This window comes from Chiloscyllium plagiosum, chromosome 3 (genome assembly GCF_004010195.1).
Source record: "Chiloscyllium plagiosum isolate BGI_BamShark_2017 chromosome 3, ASM401019v2, whole genome shotgun sequence".
Taxonomy (NCBI): domain Eukaryota; kingdom Metazoa; phylum Chordata; class Chondrichthyes; order Orectolobiformes; family Hemiscylliidae; genus Chiloscyllium; species Chiloscyllium plagiosum.
In genome coordinates, this window is record NC_057712.1 from 87,516,189 (window position 1) to 87,534,704 (window position 18,516).

The following is an 18,516-nucleotide window of genomic DNA, read 5'->3' on the forward strand; positions in this document are numbered from 1 at the left end:
TTCCTGATGGAGGGTTTCTGCTCAAAACATCGATTCTCCTGCGCCTCGGATGCTGCCTGACCTACTGTGTTTTTTCAGCACTCTCGACTCTGATCTCCAGTCCTCACTTTCTCCTCTCTGAAAGTGGGGCCACAGGTAGACAGGGCAGTGAAGAAAGCTTTAGGAATACTGGCCTTCATCAGTCAGGGCATTGAGTATAGAAATTGGGAAGTTATGTTGCAGTTGTATAGGACATTGGTGAGGCCGCACTTGGAGTATTATGTTCATTTTTGGTCGCTTTGCTGCAGGAAGCATGTTAGATTAGATTAGATTAGATTAGATTCGACTCAATTCCCTACAGCATGGAAACAGACCCTTTGGCCCAACAAGTCCACGCCGACCCTCCGAAGAGTAATCCACCCAGACCCATTTCCCTCTGACTAACGCACCTAAGACTATGGGAAATTTGGCATGGCCAATTCACCTAACCTGCACATCTTTGAACTGTGGGAGGAAACCAGAGCACCCTGAGGAAACCCACGCAGACACAGAGAGAATGTGCAATCTCCACATAGACAGTCGCCTGAGGCTGGAATTGAACCTGGTCACTGGTGCTGTGAGGCTGCAGTCTAACCACTGAGCCACCGTGCCGCCCCAGTTATTAAACTGGAAAAAGTGCAGAAGAAATTTACATGGATGTTGTCAAGACCCAATGGTCTGAGTTATAGGGAGAGGTTGAACAAACTTGGACTTTTTTCTTTTCCGTATAGGAGACTGATAGGGGATCTTATAGAAGTGTATAAAATCATGAGAGGCATGGATAGAGTGAATGCACTCAGTTTTTTTTCATGGGGTTGCAGAATCAAGGACTAGAGGGCATCAGTTTAAGGTGACAGGGGAAAGAATAAAAGGTACCAGAGGGACAACTTTTTTTACACAGAGGGTAGTATACATATGAAATAAGTTGTCAGCAGAAGTGGTTGAGGCGGGTGCATTAACAACATTTAAAAGGCATTTGGACAAATACATGCATAGTAAATGATTAAAAGAATATGGGCCAAGTGCAGAGAAATGGGTTTAGCGTGGATGGACATTTTGGTCAGCATGGACCAGTTTTGGCCAAAGGGCCTGTTTCTGTGTTGTAGGACTCAATGACTCTATGTAAGACAGAAGCATGGGTTGACATTTGACTGTTGGAAAATAAGGCTGGAGAGGTAATAATGGGGAACAAAGAAATGGCGGGGGAACTGAACAGATACAATGCATCAGTCTTCATAGTGGAAGACCAGTAACATACTAGAACTTCAAACAGGGGGCAGAGGTGTAGTGGGCCATCACTAGGGAGGTTCTGAGGAAGATGAAAGATCTGAAGGTTAATAAATCACCTGCACCAGATGAATTACCCCTCAGAGTTCTGAAGGGAATAGCTGAGAAGATTGTAGAGGCATTGGTGGTGATCTTTCATGAATCGCTCGAGTCAGGAAGGGTCCCAGTGGACTGGAAAATGGCAAATGTAACACCCATGTTTAAGAAGGGAAGGAGGCAGAAGACAGGAAATTATAAGCTGGTTAGCCTGACCTCGGGCATTGGCAGGTTTTAGAGTCCTATATTAGGGATAAGGTTGCAGAGCACTTAGAAGTGCTTGGTATAACACGGCTGAGACCACATAGCTTCATCAAGGGGAGGTCAAGCCTGATATATCTCTTAACATTATTTGAGGAGGGAATGGACAAGTTAGACAGTGGAGAGCCAGTGAACATGATCTATTTGGAATTCCAGAAAGCCTTTGACAAGGTGTCACTAAGGAAACGATAAATAAAACAAGAGCCCATGGTGTAAGGGGCAAGGTCCTGGCATGGATAGAGAATTAACTGACTGGCAGAAGGCAGAGAGTGGGAATAAAGGGGTCTTTTTCAGGAAGGCAGCCTGCAACTACTGGAATTCTGTAAGGGTCAGTGGAGGGACAAATATTATTCAGGTTATACCTGAACGACCTGGATGACCGATCTGAGAGCATTGCTGCTATGTTTGCAGATGGAGCAAAGATAGATGGAGGGACAGATAATATTAAGGTGGGGAGAAGAACTTAGACAGGGCAAGGAGAGTAGGCAAAGAAGTGGCAGATGGAGCATAATGTGGGAAAGTGTGAGGTCATGCACTTTGCTAAGAACAGAAGCATAGGCTTTTTTTTTTAGATTAGATTACTTGCAGTGTGGAAACAGGCCCTTCGGCCCAACAAGTCCACATCAACCCGCCGAAGCGCACCCACCCAGACCCATTCCCCTACATTTACCCTTGCACCTAACACTACGGGCAATTTAGCATGGCAAATTCACCTAACCTGCACATGTTTGGACTGTGGGAGGAAACCAGAGCACCCGGAGGAAACCCACGCAGTCATGGGGAGAATGTGCAAACTCCACACAGTCAGTCGCCTGAGGCGGGAATTGAACCCGGGTCTCTGGCGCTGTAAGGCAGCAGTGCTAACCACTGTGCCACCATGCCGCCCTGGTGAAAGGGAAAATACTTTGGTATTCTGACGCACAAATTATCCTAGTCCAGGATTCTCTTAAGGTGAACATGCAGGTTAATTTGGCTGTTCTAGTTTAGTTTCCCTATAGTGTGGAAACAGGCCCTTCGGCCCAACCAGTCCACACCGACCCTTTGAAGAGTAACCCACCCAGACCCATTTCCCTCTGACGAATGCACCTAACACTATGGACAATTTAGCACAGCCAATTCACCTGACCTGCATATCTTTGTGCCTGTGGGAGGAAACCAGAGCACCTGGAAGAAACCCACGCAGACACGGGAAGAATGTGCAAACTCCACACAGACAGTCACCCGAGGCTGGAATTGAACCTGGGACCCTGGTGCTATGAGGCAGCAGTGCTAACTACTGAGCCACCGTGCCACCTCGGTGAAAGGGGAAACACTTTGGTATTTGGAATATTGGAATATCGCATTTGGAATATTGGGAGCAGTTATGGGCCCATATTTAAGGGAGGATGTTCTGGCATTGGAGGGGATCCAGGGGAGGTTTACAAGAATGATCCCAGAGAGGAAGGTCTTGTCATATGACAAGTATTTGAGGACTTTGGGTCTGTAGCCGATGGAGTTTAGAAGTTTGAGGGGGGAACTTATTGCAACCTGGATAAAATGGAGAAGATATTTCCACTAGTAGGAGAGACTAGGACCCAAGGACACATCCTCAGAATGAAGGGATGACCCTTTAGAATTGAGATGGGAGGAATTTCATCAGAGGATGGGTAATCTGTGGAACTCATTGCTGCAGAGGGTTGTAGAGGCCAAGTCATTCAGTATCTTTAAGATGGTGATAGATAGGTTCTTCATTAGTAAGGGGCTCAAGGGTTACAGGGAGAAGGCAGAAGAATGGGGATGAGAAACATACCAGCCATGATCGAATAATGGAGCCAAATATCCCAATTCTTCTCCTTATCTTACGGTCTTATAGTTACTTGTTTGTTTAGCTTCCCCCACCAACAGTTTTGAATAAAAGTGATACATTGGCAATTATACAGCTTTTAACCCCATTACTTTCCTTAGAACGTTTTTCTCCAGTGATTGCTGTTGTATTTATTTCCTCTTTTGCCCCTTAATTATTTAGTAATTTTGTAATGGTATTCATGTTTTCTACCAAGAAGAGTGATGCAAAGTATTTATTCCACTCCTTTATCATTTCCCGGTTACCAATATTATCTCCCCAGCCTCATTCTCTAAGGTGCCTATCTTTACTTAAGTGTTTCTCTTTCATTTTGTATATTCGAAGATGTCCTTACTGCCCATATTGATGTTAATTGTTACTTTACCTTCAAGGTTATTTTTCACTTTTTAATTAATCTTTTTCTGTTATTTTAAAACTTTCTCAATCCTCTGGTTTACTATTCATCTTTGCCACATTGCGTGTTTTTTTTATTTTCATTTAGGTTATTGTTAACTTATCTGTTTAATACCCCTTCCCAGAATCATTCCTTCTCACTGGCATATATCTTTCTTATGAGTCATGAATTATTTTCTTAAGTATCTGCCATTGTTTCTCTACCATCTTTTCCGCTAAAGTCCCTTACTCATCCACTCCAGCTAACTCTGTCCTCAATCCTAAGTAATTATGCTTATTTATGTTTATCACAATTGTTTTGGGTAAATCTGGTAAATCCATGCTTTTAAAAATAGTTATTTTTCTTTGCAGTTTACAGATTTTAACTTCACAAAAATAAAATGGTCATGGTTCTTACAAAAAGGAATTTGTGCATTACCTGAAAAAAAAAGGTTTGCCAGTGACAAGTGGAGAAAGAGTGACTGGCAATAGGCGAATTGATTCTTCAAAGGGCCAGCATAGGTATGATGAGTTGAATGGTCTCTTTCTGTGCAAGAACCATTCTATGATTTTATGATTCTGTATTCTCCTGATCTGTTTCCTGTTTTCAGCATTTTTGTTATACTTCCAAATTCCTACAATTGTTTTCACATACTAAAGTACTTTGTCCTTGTTAAAGAAATGTTATGGCAATAAGTCACATACTTCCAAGGTAAATATGCTAAATTTAATTAAGTTATTTCAATATGTTTCTGAAACTCTAAGCTGAAATTGCTTGCTGTTCCAAATGAACAAAGAAATCTGACAAGTTTTTTTTTCTCTCTTTATAGGAAAATAAAGATAATCAATGGTTGATGTCTGTCTGAAAGTATGTCTCAGTTAGGGAATATGCTGTGTTGAAAATTACTGTTGGATAACATCACTACACCATGAATCATCACAATGCAACAGCATTATTTGAAGTTCTGTGGGCAATCTTCTCATGTGACTGAGGCAAATAAGGACTACAACATAGGAGAAATGCTTTCAGGAAAATGTGAAAGTACAGACCACCTTCTTACAAGTCAAGAGAAATCAATCTACTTGTATGAGTAACAATAATGAAAATTTATTGAAATGACTTTTGTACACTTTGCTTCTTAAATTTTCAAGGAAGATGTTTCCTTAAGTGATCAAGGCAATGAAAGTTTTCCTTGAGGAAATCAGTGATATTCTCCACAGTGTTGCAAGTCACTCCATAGGTCTCAATGATGGCTCTCTAACCTTGTGTGGTGAATTGTTGGGAGGAAAACCTGATGGCAGCCTGCTTCTGTCAGTAGTTCAATTGTGGAACAGACTCCAAGAGGCCAAATTGTCTAATCCTGCTCTTAACTTATATGTTCAAGTGTTTTTATTTATTTTGGTCCAAAGCTGGTAGGTATTGCAGACTGGCACAGGATAAATTTATTATAAGTGTTGTTGAAAGATGACCAAGATGAACCTCTTTGGGTGATTGCACAATAACTGCATATTAATAGAACAGGGCTACCTCACTTCATAATGCTTCTTGTTTAAGGATTTAATAATAATTGCTGCCTGCACAGATAGCCCTGTTAGCCAATCAGGCTGATATAATGATATTGCCTATTCAAGATCATTGCAAGCACACAGGTGAAGGGAATCATGAAAAAGGGAAGCTTCAGTAGGCCTTTGTAGGATTGCTGGAAGCAATGTTGTGCTACTCAGTTTTATGGCCAAAGTGATTCCCTTTCCTTGGGTAAGTTCTCGACTACCCTGCTGTATTTTCAATTAATATAACTCAGAGTTCCCAGTACCTCTCACTTAATCTTTTCCCCAAACCTTTTCTCAACCATTGCACATCAAAATGATGTACAAATAATTCTTAGATTTCTTTTCTGCAGCATTGAGATTGACTTTCAGAGTTATCTTTCTTGCCATTTTTCCTTTATTTTCCCATTTGCTCTTGTTAGCCACCAGTTACCCTCTCACAGAATCTAGCCCCAATCCTTAATGCATTCTACTTCAAGATCATTACCTCCCCGACAGCACTGATCTATTATTCCCTTGATTTCCTCTGTACCCAAACTGTAACCAGTCAGTTTTTTTTCCAAACTCCATACCTGTTGACATTATTAATGAGTCCCTTCATTCAGACACTATCATTCTCACTGTCTTTCAAATCTGCCATTTCAGTCCCCCCTCCTCAAAATGCCTACATTCAATTAGTCCGTTAACTCCTCTTTCAAATCTAAAATCCTCAAACATTTCATCATTTCCTTCATCCATCCGTTCTGCCTCATACCTCCTCATTTAAAGTTCTTTAGTTAGCCTTCTGTCCCACTCGTAACACTGAAATAGCCCAGTTTAAAGGCATAAAGGATATTCTGTGTTTTTTAGTGTAATGGATTATTTCTCTTTGTCCCCTTCACAGTAAAAAAAAGTATAAATAAAAACAATTACATATGGAGAAGATTGAAACCATAAAATTATATCTTAACTGCCAATTTTAGACCTGTGTCAGAGCAGTCAATCAGGCTTTGTAAAACTTTGATGCACTGTCAAACCTCCATCCACTGTCACAACATCACCACATTACCTCTGATAAAGTACATGTCTTCACTGTTTTGTTCTAGTTCATAAACTTGATTTCGCCAATGTCTCTTAATGCATTGTATTTTAAATCCTCACCAGTTTTATTTCAATCCATTAATGGCTTGTGGTCATGACAAGCTGGGTCAGTATTTGATGCCCATCCCTAATACTTCCATGATCTCATCCTTTCCTTTACATGTTGTCTCTCTACCTTCAGTTCCATCTTAGAGTCTTCATGTCTCTGACTCAAGACTCTGTACAGAATCTAAATGACTGTTACTACAAGAATAGCACATCAAAAAATGCATTTGTAGTGACTGAGCTTTTAAAATTTTACAATGTTTTGGTCTTACAATTAACATTTGCTGAAGAAAAGCTATACGATTGTTATATGATTTTCTTATTATCACATAAGCTTTTGCAAACTGAATCTCATGAAATGCACATTTCTGAATATCCAACCTTTTCAAATATAGTCAGGATTAATAGTAAATTCCACCCAATCAGCTTTTGTCCACCAGACAGATTCTGTAAAGTAACCTTTCAACCTAATAACATAATTATAGTGTAGCCTCTGTGTTGGGTAGGTTATCAGGGAACAATTTATATCACTAAGCAAATTATTTATCATGATACATTGCATCATGAAACATAAGTCTGAATTATTAAAAATCTTATATTTAGATAGGGATGTGTTAGTAATATAGTGAGCCATAATATGTTTCTGCTAACCTGCATATTCAGAATTATTCAAATAAACTTTTGCTCATGCAGTTAATGCAACCCCATCTTGGAAGCTAATTAGGTGTCCACTAAGATGTCATTAATTTGATTACATTGTTTAATATTAAATATTATCGGAGATATTACACATTCTTAAAGTCTAATCCAAAATAATTCTAGCAGAAATGCTATGAATTTTGAAAATAAATTAACAAAAACATCCTTCAAAAAAAACTAAAACTTTTTTTTACACAAAGTCTTTGGTAGGGGGAAAGTATTGAGATGATTTTTCATTGCAGCTAATTAAATACATTTATGTTGTAAAGTGCATTTGCTTCACTTTCCAGGCTTCAGTCCCATCCATAGGGATTACATCAATGTAGTGTCTAATTGCTTAAACGTTCTATTTTAAGATTGCGCATTCTTTTGTGCCGCTTAACACGACTTTGACAAATATTAAGGGAGATGGCCCGCCTACAAATTGATCTTAGGTTAAAAAAAATTCCAAACAGTCTCAAAGCATACGCTGATTTGGCATTTCAGAGGATGTATAAAATGTCCCACTGCCGCTCGAGGAAGTAGCATAGGATCAGCCTAACCGAAAGGAAGGTCAATCAACCAGGCAGCCAACAACATGAGTCGCAGCCCGGAAAGGATGTCCTCCTACCGCCGCCACTTTCAGGATAACAGCACCAGCAGCGCCTCGTACCGCGTGCGGGTGTCAAGCTCATCTCCATCTCGCCGCCCAGCACAACCCCGCTCGTCCAGTTGTAGCCGCATCACTGGCCGGCTGGTAGGGGGAGGAGGGATGCAGGCAAGCAGAAGGACCAACTCGGCTGTATATGAACCTCGCATCACCAGGTAAAGTGCAGGGTTTGACTTTTCCCCTTGAATTCTTGTTTAAAACAAATGAATTGTGAAAGAGATTTAAATTATTTAATTTGACATGAAACGAAAATAGAGCCTTGCAAAAAAAAACTCTTCAATTTGATATGACACAATTTGATCGGTCATGAGGTGCTTTAACTGCAGAGTTGATATCAAATTCTACCTAAAGTGCTGGCTGCATTGAGATTTGGGTGCTGCACTATACATAGTACTAGACGGAGGTTATGTGCAGATCCACCAGAGTTAAACGAGGGAACAAAGTTTAAACAAAGAAGAAAGTTCCCTTGAATTTTGACAAATGCAAAATACAGCAGATGGTAGCCAGCTGGAGTAAACGCAGCGAGTTCTCGAGATATTCAGCAGGTTAGACAGAGAAAAACAAAATTAATGTTCCTGGTCGATTAACTCACTAACCGGGTTTTAAGTCAAATGGAGTACAGTGAGAGAAAGGTAACACAAACAAAAGGAAAGATATGTGAAGTAGATGAAACTTAATAACAAAAGAATAATAATGCAGGCAAAATGTGACGACAGTGGGACAAGTAAAGAAACAAAAGATAGGCCTTGGAAAGGAGGAAAGCAGAATTATTGTCTCCAAACACTATCTCAAAATGGGGGCAGAAATTGTGAAGTATCTGGCCATAATCCTCAATTCTGTGTATGGAATAGTGTAAGAGGTTGAAGATAGAGGAGCCAGAGTGGTTTGGAGATAGAGGATTAAAATTGCAGATGACCAGAAGCTCTTGGTCATAGTTGTCTGTTGAATGAAAGTGTTCTGCAAAGTGATGACCAACTTACCATTGGTGGTCACCCCAACATAGCAGGGACCACATTTGCAGCAGCAAATATAGAATATCAAGTATTTTAGAAGTACAAATACTTTTCTCTCCGGCAAGGACTGTTTAGGGTCAAGGACACTGAAAAATGCAGGTGTTGCACCACCCTTTACTTCCGTGTGAAAGTCATAGAGTAATAGAGATGTACAGCATGGAAACAGACCCTTTGGTCCAACTCGTCCACGCCGACCAGATATCCCAATCCAATATAGTCCCACCTGTCAGCACCCGGCCCATATCCCTCCAAAGCCTTCCTATTCATATACCCATCCAAATGCCTCTTAAATGTTGCAATTATATCAGCCTCCACCACATCCTCTGGCAGCTCATTCCATACACGTACCACCCTCTGCGTGATGTTTAAGGGAGTGAAATTATATTTTTTTGGTGAGGTGGAGGGGCGGGATGTCATAGAGGAATGGACCAGAATCGGACAAGAACTTATAATGTTGTGAGAAGAAAGGACAATGTGTTTAGTGGCATCCCATTGAAGGTGGTGGAATGGGATGGACACAGGTCAAAGTTCTGTGAACTACGATAGAGCTGAATCCTAAGTTGTGAATAAAAAAAAGAAAACAAATGGGAAGACTCAAACAGAAAATGGCTTCAGAAAAGGTATGACAGAAACTAGGAAAACTCAAAGAATTGAGTTGAATGCTTACTGGAAGTAAGGAGGGGGAGTAAGTACAGTTAAGAGAACTGTGGAAATGAGTAAGTATAAAGTGGAAATCGTGAGACCTACTGGCTATAGGTTTAATCTAATTGAATATTTGAAAATGTTCAAGAGATTAAGTACACTAAGTGTTTTCCCTTGGGGTGGGAGAGTTGCTGGTGGTAATGGGGTGGGGAGTTTATGGCCGAATCCAGAAAAAGCAGGGTGGGCGGGAAACTAAGGAAATAGAAACTTGAATGGCCTTTATAATCTTAGCATGCTTCAATACACTTTAGAACTGCTTTGCAATGTAATCCTGGTTGTAACGTGGGGAAATGTGGCAACTAACTTGTGCATTGCATGCTGACACAAACAGCCATATGCCAATGTCCGGTTACTCTGTTTTAATGGTGTTAGTTGAGTGATAAATGCTGGGCAGTATAATGGGGAGAAGGACGTCGATGTTCATCAGAATAATGCCGAGGGATATTTACCAAATACCTCTGGAACAACTGCAGCATCAGTTTAACTTCTCTTCCACAAATCAACACCTCTGACAAAACAACACATCACAGTTAGTATGGACTTCTTATTCAAATTTCTGGAGCGCAATTTGGACCTAGAAATTTTCTGACTTTAGAGGGAGTGTTATTGCTAAGTGGACTGTTGAAACCTACATAAGAACCTATAATTTAAAGCTCCTTTTATTTTGTTGTGAAATCCAAAGAGACGTTTAACCCAAGGGGAAGTACAAATCTGGATCTCTCTCTCACACACATCACCCCCACCCTCGCAAAAGCATCCTTCCTCCCTCCCCTCCCCCCTACACACAATACAATCATCATATGGATGTGCATGCTTGGGTCACGTGAAACCCATAAATCTAAAACCAATAGATTTTTCTAAGTTACAGGTACCAAGGCCCTGGAATAAGGCAGGAAAACGGAGCTGGAGTATAGATCAACCATAATCTAATTAAAAGACGAAAGAGGGAATGGGTTCCTCTTCCAACTGTTCCTTTGGTATTGCACGGCCTCATGAAAAACGATACCTATATTTGAATGTAACAGCAACAATGCCTCAACATTACACACGTATGCATTTTTAGTGGAATGATCCATGTTAGAATATGAGGGACATCATTAAGAACCCTCGAAATTGATTGCGATATCGAATTAGAAGACAATTGATAGATCATATGAGTCACAGCGAACATCTGATAGCAATTAAATATGCTTTGGGAGGGAAAATCTAGGAATAACTCCTCGAAGCTCCAACCTGAATTAGAAGTGATCCTAGCGGTACTGTCTATTTGTTATTGAGTCATTTGCATCTTTCACTTCATCAAGAGATTTTTTTTCTCTCTGCTACATCCTTTTAGGATTGAATGGGAGGGTGGGGTCTATTACTTTCAGATGCGCAGAAAGTCGGTCCATATACTGTAGTCTCCTGAACTCGAAAGGAGTGCACACAAGTGAAATGCAGCGAGCTGGTTTGTCATTGTTTCACATAATTCAATGTCACACAGCCATTGTCCCTGATTTGTGACGTGGGTATATTTACCAACGAAAACCCTGGCAACTTTAGTCGAATGTTTGTTTTAATCGCTAAAATCGTTTGAGGAACCGATCTTTTCGAATGTGACCCCCGAAGGATTTAATATATGCATTTAGTTCAGTAATATCGCCAAACCAATAGAGCAAACCCAAAATAACGTAATAGTTTCCCGGTAGTGCCCGATGTGTTGTCATTATGAACAATATAACGTCCGCCAACACTAAAGGGTGTTGAGGAAGGGTGACTTGACCCGAAACGTTAACTCTGATTTCTCTCCACATATGCTGCTAGACCTGCTGAGTTTTTCCAGCAATTTCTGGGTTTTTTAACACAACGTTCTATCCATTACTTCAAGTCTAATGCAGGAATTATAATTTATCAAAGCCTATGTGTTATTTGTATAAATTCAGTTCAGTAGAACCGTTTGACCCCATGAAGCCTACATTAACCTTTGACTATCTTTAAAACACTATTTATTTCCGACTGCTCGTCTCTTTCGCTATCACTAATATAACTTTTAGGTAAAAGCAGTCCTTTGGTATGAAAAGAATGCATGCATTGTATTTATAGAGATTTGCAAGCGAGTTATTTTCGCGAGTACTTGGTATGTAATTGCATTTTATTTAATGAATGCTAGTGTAAATAACCTTTACTACGGTTTTGTATGATATCCATTTGAGCTTGACTTTGAATGGCGATATAGCGTTAAGTGATTTGGGCTGGGTTCATTTTAGTTTCAATCGAAAGCAACTGCATTATATTGGTTTTAAATGAAAAATGCACTACAATCGAGATTCTATTGTAGTTCAACCTGGTTTAACGTCACATTTTCAGTGAAGAGTCTGGTCTATTGTCTCTTTATTGACCGTTAGGTATGTTTTCCTTTAAATGTACAATTGGAATGTCGATTTGGATTATTTTTTGTTCCGTCTCCTCCCTCCCTCCATTAACGTTACATCTGGAACCAAATCGATCCACTGACTCCAGCATCAAAAGCTTGGGGAGCTGAGAATTTGTGATGGCGCAGTTTACTTATTAAAAATTCTACATAGTGACAATGGGAAGAATAAGTAACTCTTAAATAACGCATTAACAATATTTGCTCCGGTTTGAAAGTAAATGTTACCTTTCTCTCCACTGCCATCGATGGAGAATTAGTTAAACCCATTCATTTTATATACTGTTTTGTTGAGGCGGAATAAGTAGACTGCGCCATTCAGGGAAGATGGGGAAAGATAAAGAAGTGTGCTCAGGCTTTCAATAAGCGCTACATTCTACAATTTCACATTCTCGAACAGGTTTTGCATCATTCACTATATGCCTGTTTGTGACTGCAGCTACTGGGTTGCTTGGGTTTGCTGCAGGTCCTTGCTATCCTCTGTCATCCTATTTTTTTTTCTAACACCAATGAGTTGCAATCAAAACCTCCGGCTAATATCAGCCCAGAGGAAAATTCGGACAAAGGCTCTGTTGTTTATTTAGTTTAGAATGGGAGGGAAAGGAGAATTGAATCAGCGTTATGTCATTTCCGAAATGTTGCAGCCTGGAACGTATTCTGCTCATAATTCACTGTTAGTACGTAAAGATCGACTAGACTGAGTGTTAACTCTCTCCCCAATCAAGTTCGTTCAGCGAAGTACGAATTTGATTAAATCATAGATACGGCTTATTTGTGAGCAGGACCCTGGCAGTGACTGGTGTGGGCGTAGGCATGGTCGGTGAGGGGATGGATCTGTGAATAAAAGCAGCGAGAACATATTTTCTCAAGTTTCATTATTATCAGCGCTCATCTATTTTCTATGTCAAAACGACTCTGGCGATAGACTGCATACAAACAACTGCAGGTTCGTGGCTTTTCGCAGCTTGCCTCAGTGAAAGCGTCAGGCCAGTGGAGGTTAAATGGGATCGCGGTGTTCTCACACTGTTAAAAATCGAAATGATTAAACCACGATTAAACAGCTAAATGAAAGTTCACAGATAGCGAAGAGAGCGGATGAAATGCACAAGTAACAGAAAGGCGACAAGGCACTGTTGTATGATATTGCACGATGAACACTTGATTGATCCTGTTCCAGAAAGTTTTTCTTTTGTTTTCAAACAAACACTTTGAAGAATAATTTTGAAGGGTCAATTCGTTTTTTTTTTGCCCTGCTTCCTCTTGTGTTTAGTTTTTTTTAACAGAAAGAGCGGTATTCTGTGAGACTGAGAGGCCTTCCGATTATTCCAAAAAGAACGGCGTGAATTTGTATGAGGTGTAAACCTTATGGATCGAGAACCTGACTGCTACTCGAAATATCACATCTACATGCACTATCTTAGCTCACACCGGGGTGATCCTTTGCAACTGTGCGCTTCAAACTACATTGGAGTTCGAATGCTCCCCTGTCTCAGCTACACTAGAATTATCTGTAAGGCGTGAAGAAATGCCAGTGTCATAAACCCATTGGCAGCGCTGACACATCCATGCGCAATGGGAGTCAAATTATGTAGCTTTTGCTTTTATTTTCTGAAGTTTACTCATTATTGCTATTGGTCTAGTGAAAGGGAGGAAACGTTGAGGGAATTATCAGTTCGACAAGCTATGAACTGAATAATTAATTATCTTTATTGTCATCAATGACTGGGACATGACATCATCCACCACTAAGTATTCAGAATGTAATGCGATTCGAGCACTCTTTACAGTGGAAGATTACATTTGCAAGATATAAACAGCAGTAACGCGGAATATAATCTTCTACGTTTACATCCATAGGCTAGAGGACCTTTGCAAGTAGGCACCCATGTTTAAGACTCCGTTTTACATTGTCCACTAATTGACACTAGTGGAGAGGGCTCGGGATCGCCTGTGACACTTACACGTAAAAGTTGTGATTTTGGAGATACCGGTGTTGGACTGGGGTGTACAAAGTTAAAAATCACACAACAGCAGGTTACAGTCCAACAGGTTTAATTGGAAGCACTAGCTTTCGGAGCGCCGCTCCTTCATCAGGTGGTTGTGGAGTAAAAGTTGGATGTCTTCGCGGCTACACAGAAATTTCATTCTGATGAAAATGATCGTGTGTTTATTATTTCATCAGTTACCTGATCAGTTGAAAGAACATTAGCTTTAAGTTATGTTTATAATAAATTACTTTTAAATGGTTTCAGATAATTGCAAGAATACAACACTGAATGCGATCTAACTCTACTTCCTGCAGACCAGATCCGATTTGTACAAGTGTCGCTCAGATACCCAATCTCCGAAGAAAATGAGTGCTCTTGAATGGATTCTACTCTGTTCAAGCAATGCTTTCGACTTAAAGTCGACACATAGGGAGTAGGTTGTCACTAAAAGCTAATGTTAAGGATCTGCAGATACAGTATTTGTTTTCAGTGGCCTGGGGTGTAGGTTTTATGTAGCCGCAGTTACATTGTTCTTATTAAACAGTTTGCAGTGTTACATTTTAAAGCTTCCTCAGAACAGGTAGAGCGAAGCACTGTTGAATTGTCTGTCAAATACCTTTCTCCAGCCTTCCATTTCAAGCGTGCATGCGGTGTTAAGATACGCAGAAATTGCGCTCAGTCCAATTTTCTCAAGCGTTCGAGAAAAACTGGTTTGACCATTTCATCAGTAGCCGCTAATACTTAAAGGTCAATTTTATTTTGGAACCTCTTTTTACCAAGGGACAGTTTGAATGCTCACGTCCTGAACTCTTCACTGTTTCAGAATGGGTGCAATCTACCTGGGAGCGGGGATAGAACCTGCATTTGATCTGGAGGCCGCTTCTGCAACCAGTCAGCAATTCCTCAGCACTCGAACCAACGAGAGGAAAGAGATGATTATTCTCAACGATAGGCTGGCTGCTTACATTGAGAAAGTAAGAAACACTTAAAGCAGTAACATCCGTGACATAATTCATGAACCGAACAGCGGTCTCCATCCTTAAATCCATATAGAGTTAAATATTATGGACAGTTGTTCATTTCTCATCGTAAATCTTATCAGTTGAAATAAAATGATCAAACGAGAAATTCCGCAGCATTGAAGCTGATAGTTCAGGTTCCAAGAACTACCAGTTTCACTTAGCCGAAATCGGTCGAGTCAACATTTAAAAATTGGCGAAAATAACAGAGCAAGCAGAATCTGTGATCATCTAATTTAGCTACAGTAACAAAAGCGAACATTTTAACATAAGGATAGACCTCGAAAGGCAATTTAAATATACAAAGGAAGTATCATGAATAGGAAGCAAATTAATCCCAAAGGAATAAAATAAAGACAAAACGATTGATTTCGAGATTATTTTCAATATATCTAATAATGAAAGACGCTGGAATTTCTAGTATCTGTCGCATTCCGTCTGTCATTCAAGAACAGTCCTATAATCAGTTTTAGAGTCAGTCATACGGAAACAGACACTTCAGTCCAATCAGTCCACCGACCATTATCCCAAACTAAACTAATCCCACCTACCTGCACTTGGCCCATATCCCTCCAAACATTTCTTTTCATGTACTTTGTTTAAACGTTGAAAATGTACCCACTTCCACCACTTTCTCTGGACGTTCATTCCAGACTAATCACCCTCTGTGTAAAAAAAAAAATGCCCTTCATGTCTTTTTAAAATCTTTTTCCTCACATTAAAAATATGCTCCCTGGTCTTGAAATCGTCCACTCTAGGGGAAAAACACAATTGCTATTCACTTTATCGCCACCACTCACGTTTTCTCAAACCTCTATTTGGTCACTGGGAACCTTTCTATGCTCCAGTGAAAAATGTCCCAGCCTATCAAGTCTCTCCCTATATCTCAAACCCTCCATTCCCTGCAACAATCTGGTAAATGTCTGCTGAATCCTCTCCAGCTTAATAATATCCTTCCTAAAATAGGATGGCCAGAACTGGATACAATACCCCAGAAGAGGTCTCACCAACGTCCTGGATAACCTCAACATAACATTCCAACTCCTATTCTCAAATGTATGAGCAATGAAGGCAAGCATGCTAAGTGCCTTCTTAACCACCCTAATTACTTCTATGTGTGACACAAACTTCAAAAAATTACATACCTGAATCCCTAGGTCTATTTGTTTTACTAGGCCCTAAATTTAATTCTATATGACTTGCCCTTGTTTGTTTTACCAAAATACAATACTTTGAATTTATCCAAATTAAATTCCACCTGCTTCACTTTTCAGCCCATTGACCCAATTGATCAAGATCTCTTTGTAATCTTAAATAACCTTCTTCACTGTCCAGTATGCCACCAATTTTGGTGTTATCCACAAACTTACTAAGCATGCCTTCTATATTCTCATCGAGATAATTTATATAAATGACAAACAGAAGTAGATTCAGTACCAATTGTTATGGAACGCTGCTGGTCACAGGCCTCCAGTCCAAAAACAACAGTCGACCATCACTCTTTGTCTCCTGCTGTTAAGCCAATTTTTTATCTAATTGGCAAGCTTATCCTGAAACCCATGTAATCTAACTTTACTAATTAGTCCACCACGCAGAACCTTGTCAAAGGCTTTATGAAAGTCCAGGTAAATAATGTCTACCACTCTGCCTTCATCAATCTTTTTGGTTACATTCTCAAGAAACTCAATCAAGTTTGTGAGTCACGATTTCCTTAGCACAAAACCATGCTGACTATCCCTAATTGTTCCTTGCCTCTCCAAATGCACATAAATCCTATCTTTCAGAATCACTTCCAACAACTTACTATCACTGAAGTCACACTCTCAAGTCTATAGTTCCCAGGCTTCTCCTTATATCACTTCTTAAACAAAGGCATAACACTAGCCACTTTCCAGTCATCTGGCACTCACCCATAGTTACAGATGATACCAATATTTCTGCAAGAGACCCTGTAATTTCATCTCTAACAACCCACAATGTCTTGGGATACTCTAGATCAGCTCCCAGAGATTTATCCAACTTTATAATTTCTAACACCTCAGCACTTTCTCTTCTGCAGTGTGGACTGTTATCAACACAATATTTATTTCCTTGAGTTCTCTAGCCTCCATTTCTTTCTCCAGAGTAAAAACTGATGCTAAATATTCATGTAATTTCTCTCCCATCTCCTGAGGGTCAACACATAGATGATCTCTTTGACCTTTAAGAGGCCCTACTCTCTCTCCAGTTGCTCTCTTCCTCTTAATGTACTCTCTGTGGAATCTCTTTGGATTATCCTTAATCTTATTTGCCAAGGCTATTTTATATCCTCTCTCTTTGCCTTCCTGATCTCACTCAAGATTGCTCCTGTAGTCTTTGTACTGTTCAGACATTCATTTGAATTGAGTCATCTATACCTAACATGAGTCTTTTTCATTCTTGACTAGAACCTTAATTTCTTTATTTATCTATTGTTCTCTAATCCTACCAGCCTAACCTTTCACTCTAACAGGAACATAATGACTCTGAACTCTCCTTATCACACTTTTGAATACTTCCCACTTATCAAACATCCCTTTACTTGCAAACAGCCTATTCCAATCAATTTTTGAGTTCTTGTCTCATACCAAATAATTTTACCTTATTCCAATTAAAAACTTTAAGTTTAGGATGACCTATCCTTTTTCCATGTCTATTTTAAAATAAATAGAACTGTGATCACTAGACCCAAATTATTCCCTGACTATCACTTCAGTCACTTTGTCTTGTCTTATTACCCAAGAGAAAGTCAAGTTTTGTTCCATCTGTACTAGACACAGTTACATGTTGATTAAAAAAAAATTCTTGAATACATTTAACAAATTCTTTATCATCCAAGCCTATAACACTATGGTTGTCCCGGTTAATGTTTGGATAATTAAAATCACCTCTAAATACAACCTTATTATTCTTACATACAGGAGAAAGTGAGGACTGCAGATGCTGGAGATCAGAGCTGAAAATGTGCTGCTGGAAAAGCGGAGCAGGGTGATAGGCCGGAGTGGGGTGGGGGCAGAGAGGTCAGGAAGAAGATTGCAGGTTAGGAAGGCGGTGCTGAGTTCGAGGGATTTGACTGAGACAAGGTGGGGGGAGGGGAAATGAGGAAACTGGAGAAATCTGAGTTCATCCCTTGTGGTTGGAGGGTTCCTAGGCAGAAGATGAGGCGCTCTTCCTCCAACCATCGTGTTGCCAAGGTCTGGCGATGGAGTCCAAGGACCTGTATGTCCTTGGTGGAGTGGGAGGGGGAGTTGAAGTGTTGAGCCACGGGATGGTTGGGTTGGTTGGTCCGGGTGTCCCAGAGGTGTTCTCTGAAACGAGTTCCAATACCTGACAACCTAGATGGCCTCCTTCTTCAAAGACCACAATTTCCCCCCAGACGTGGTCGACGATGCCCACCACCACATCTCCTCCGCCCTTGAGCCCTGCCACTCCAATCACCACCAGGACAGAACCCACTGGTCCTCACCTACCACCCCGCCAACCTCCATATACAGCGTATCATCCGCCGTCATTTCCGCCACCTCCAAA

General features: G+C 40.3%; 1 protein-coding gene across 2 annotated transcripts in view; it reads left to right on the top strand.

The window, feature by feature from the left end:
* Positions 1-7,649: 7,649 nt before the first annotated feature.
* LOC122547043 (desmin-like) overlaps positions 7,650-18,516 on the top strand; it is a 42,059-nt gene continuing 31,192 nt past the window's right edge. For both annotated transcript variants that reach the window (XM_043685639.1, XM_043685644.1), the window contains exons 1-2: positions 7,650-7,993; positions 14,775-14,925. In XM_043685639.1, the coding sequence (XP_043541574.1) occupies positions 7,767-7,993; positions 14,775-14,925 (378 nt within the window). In that variant the 5' untranslated portion in view covers positions 7,650-7,766. The remainder of the gene's footprint in view (positions 7,994-14,774; positions 14,926-18,516) is intronic.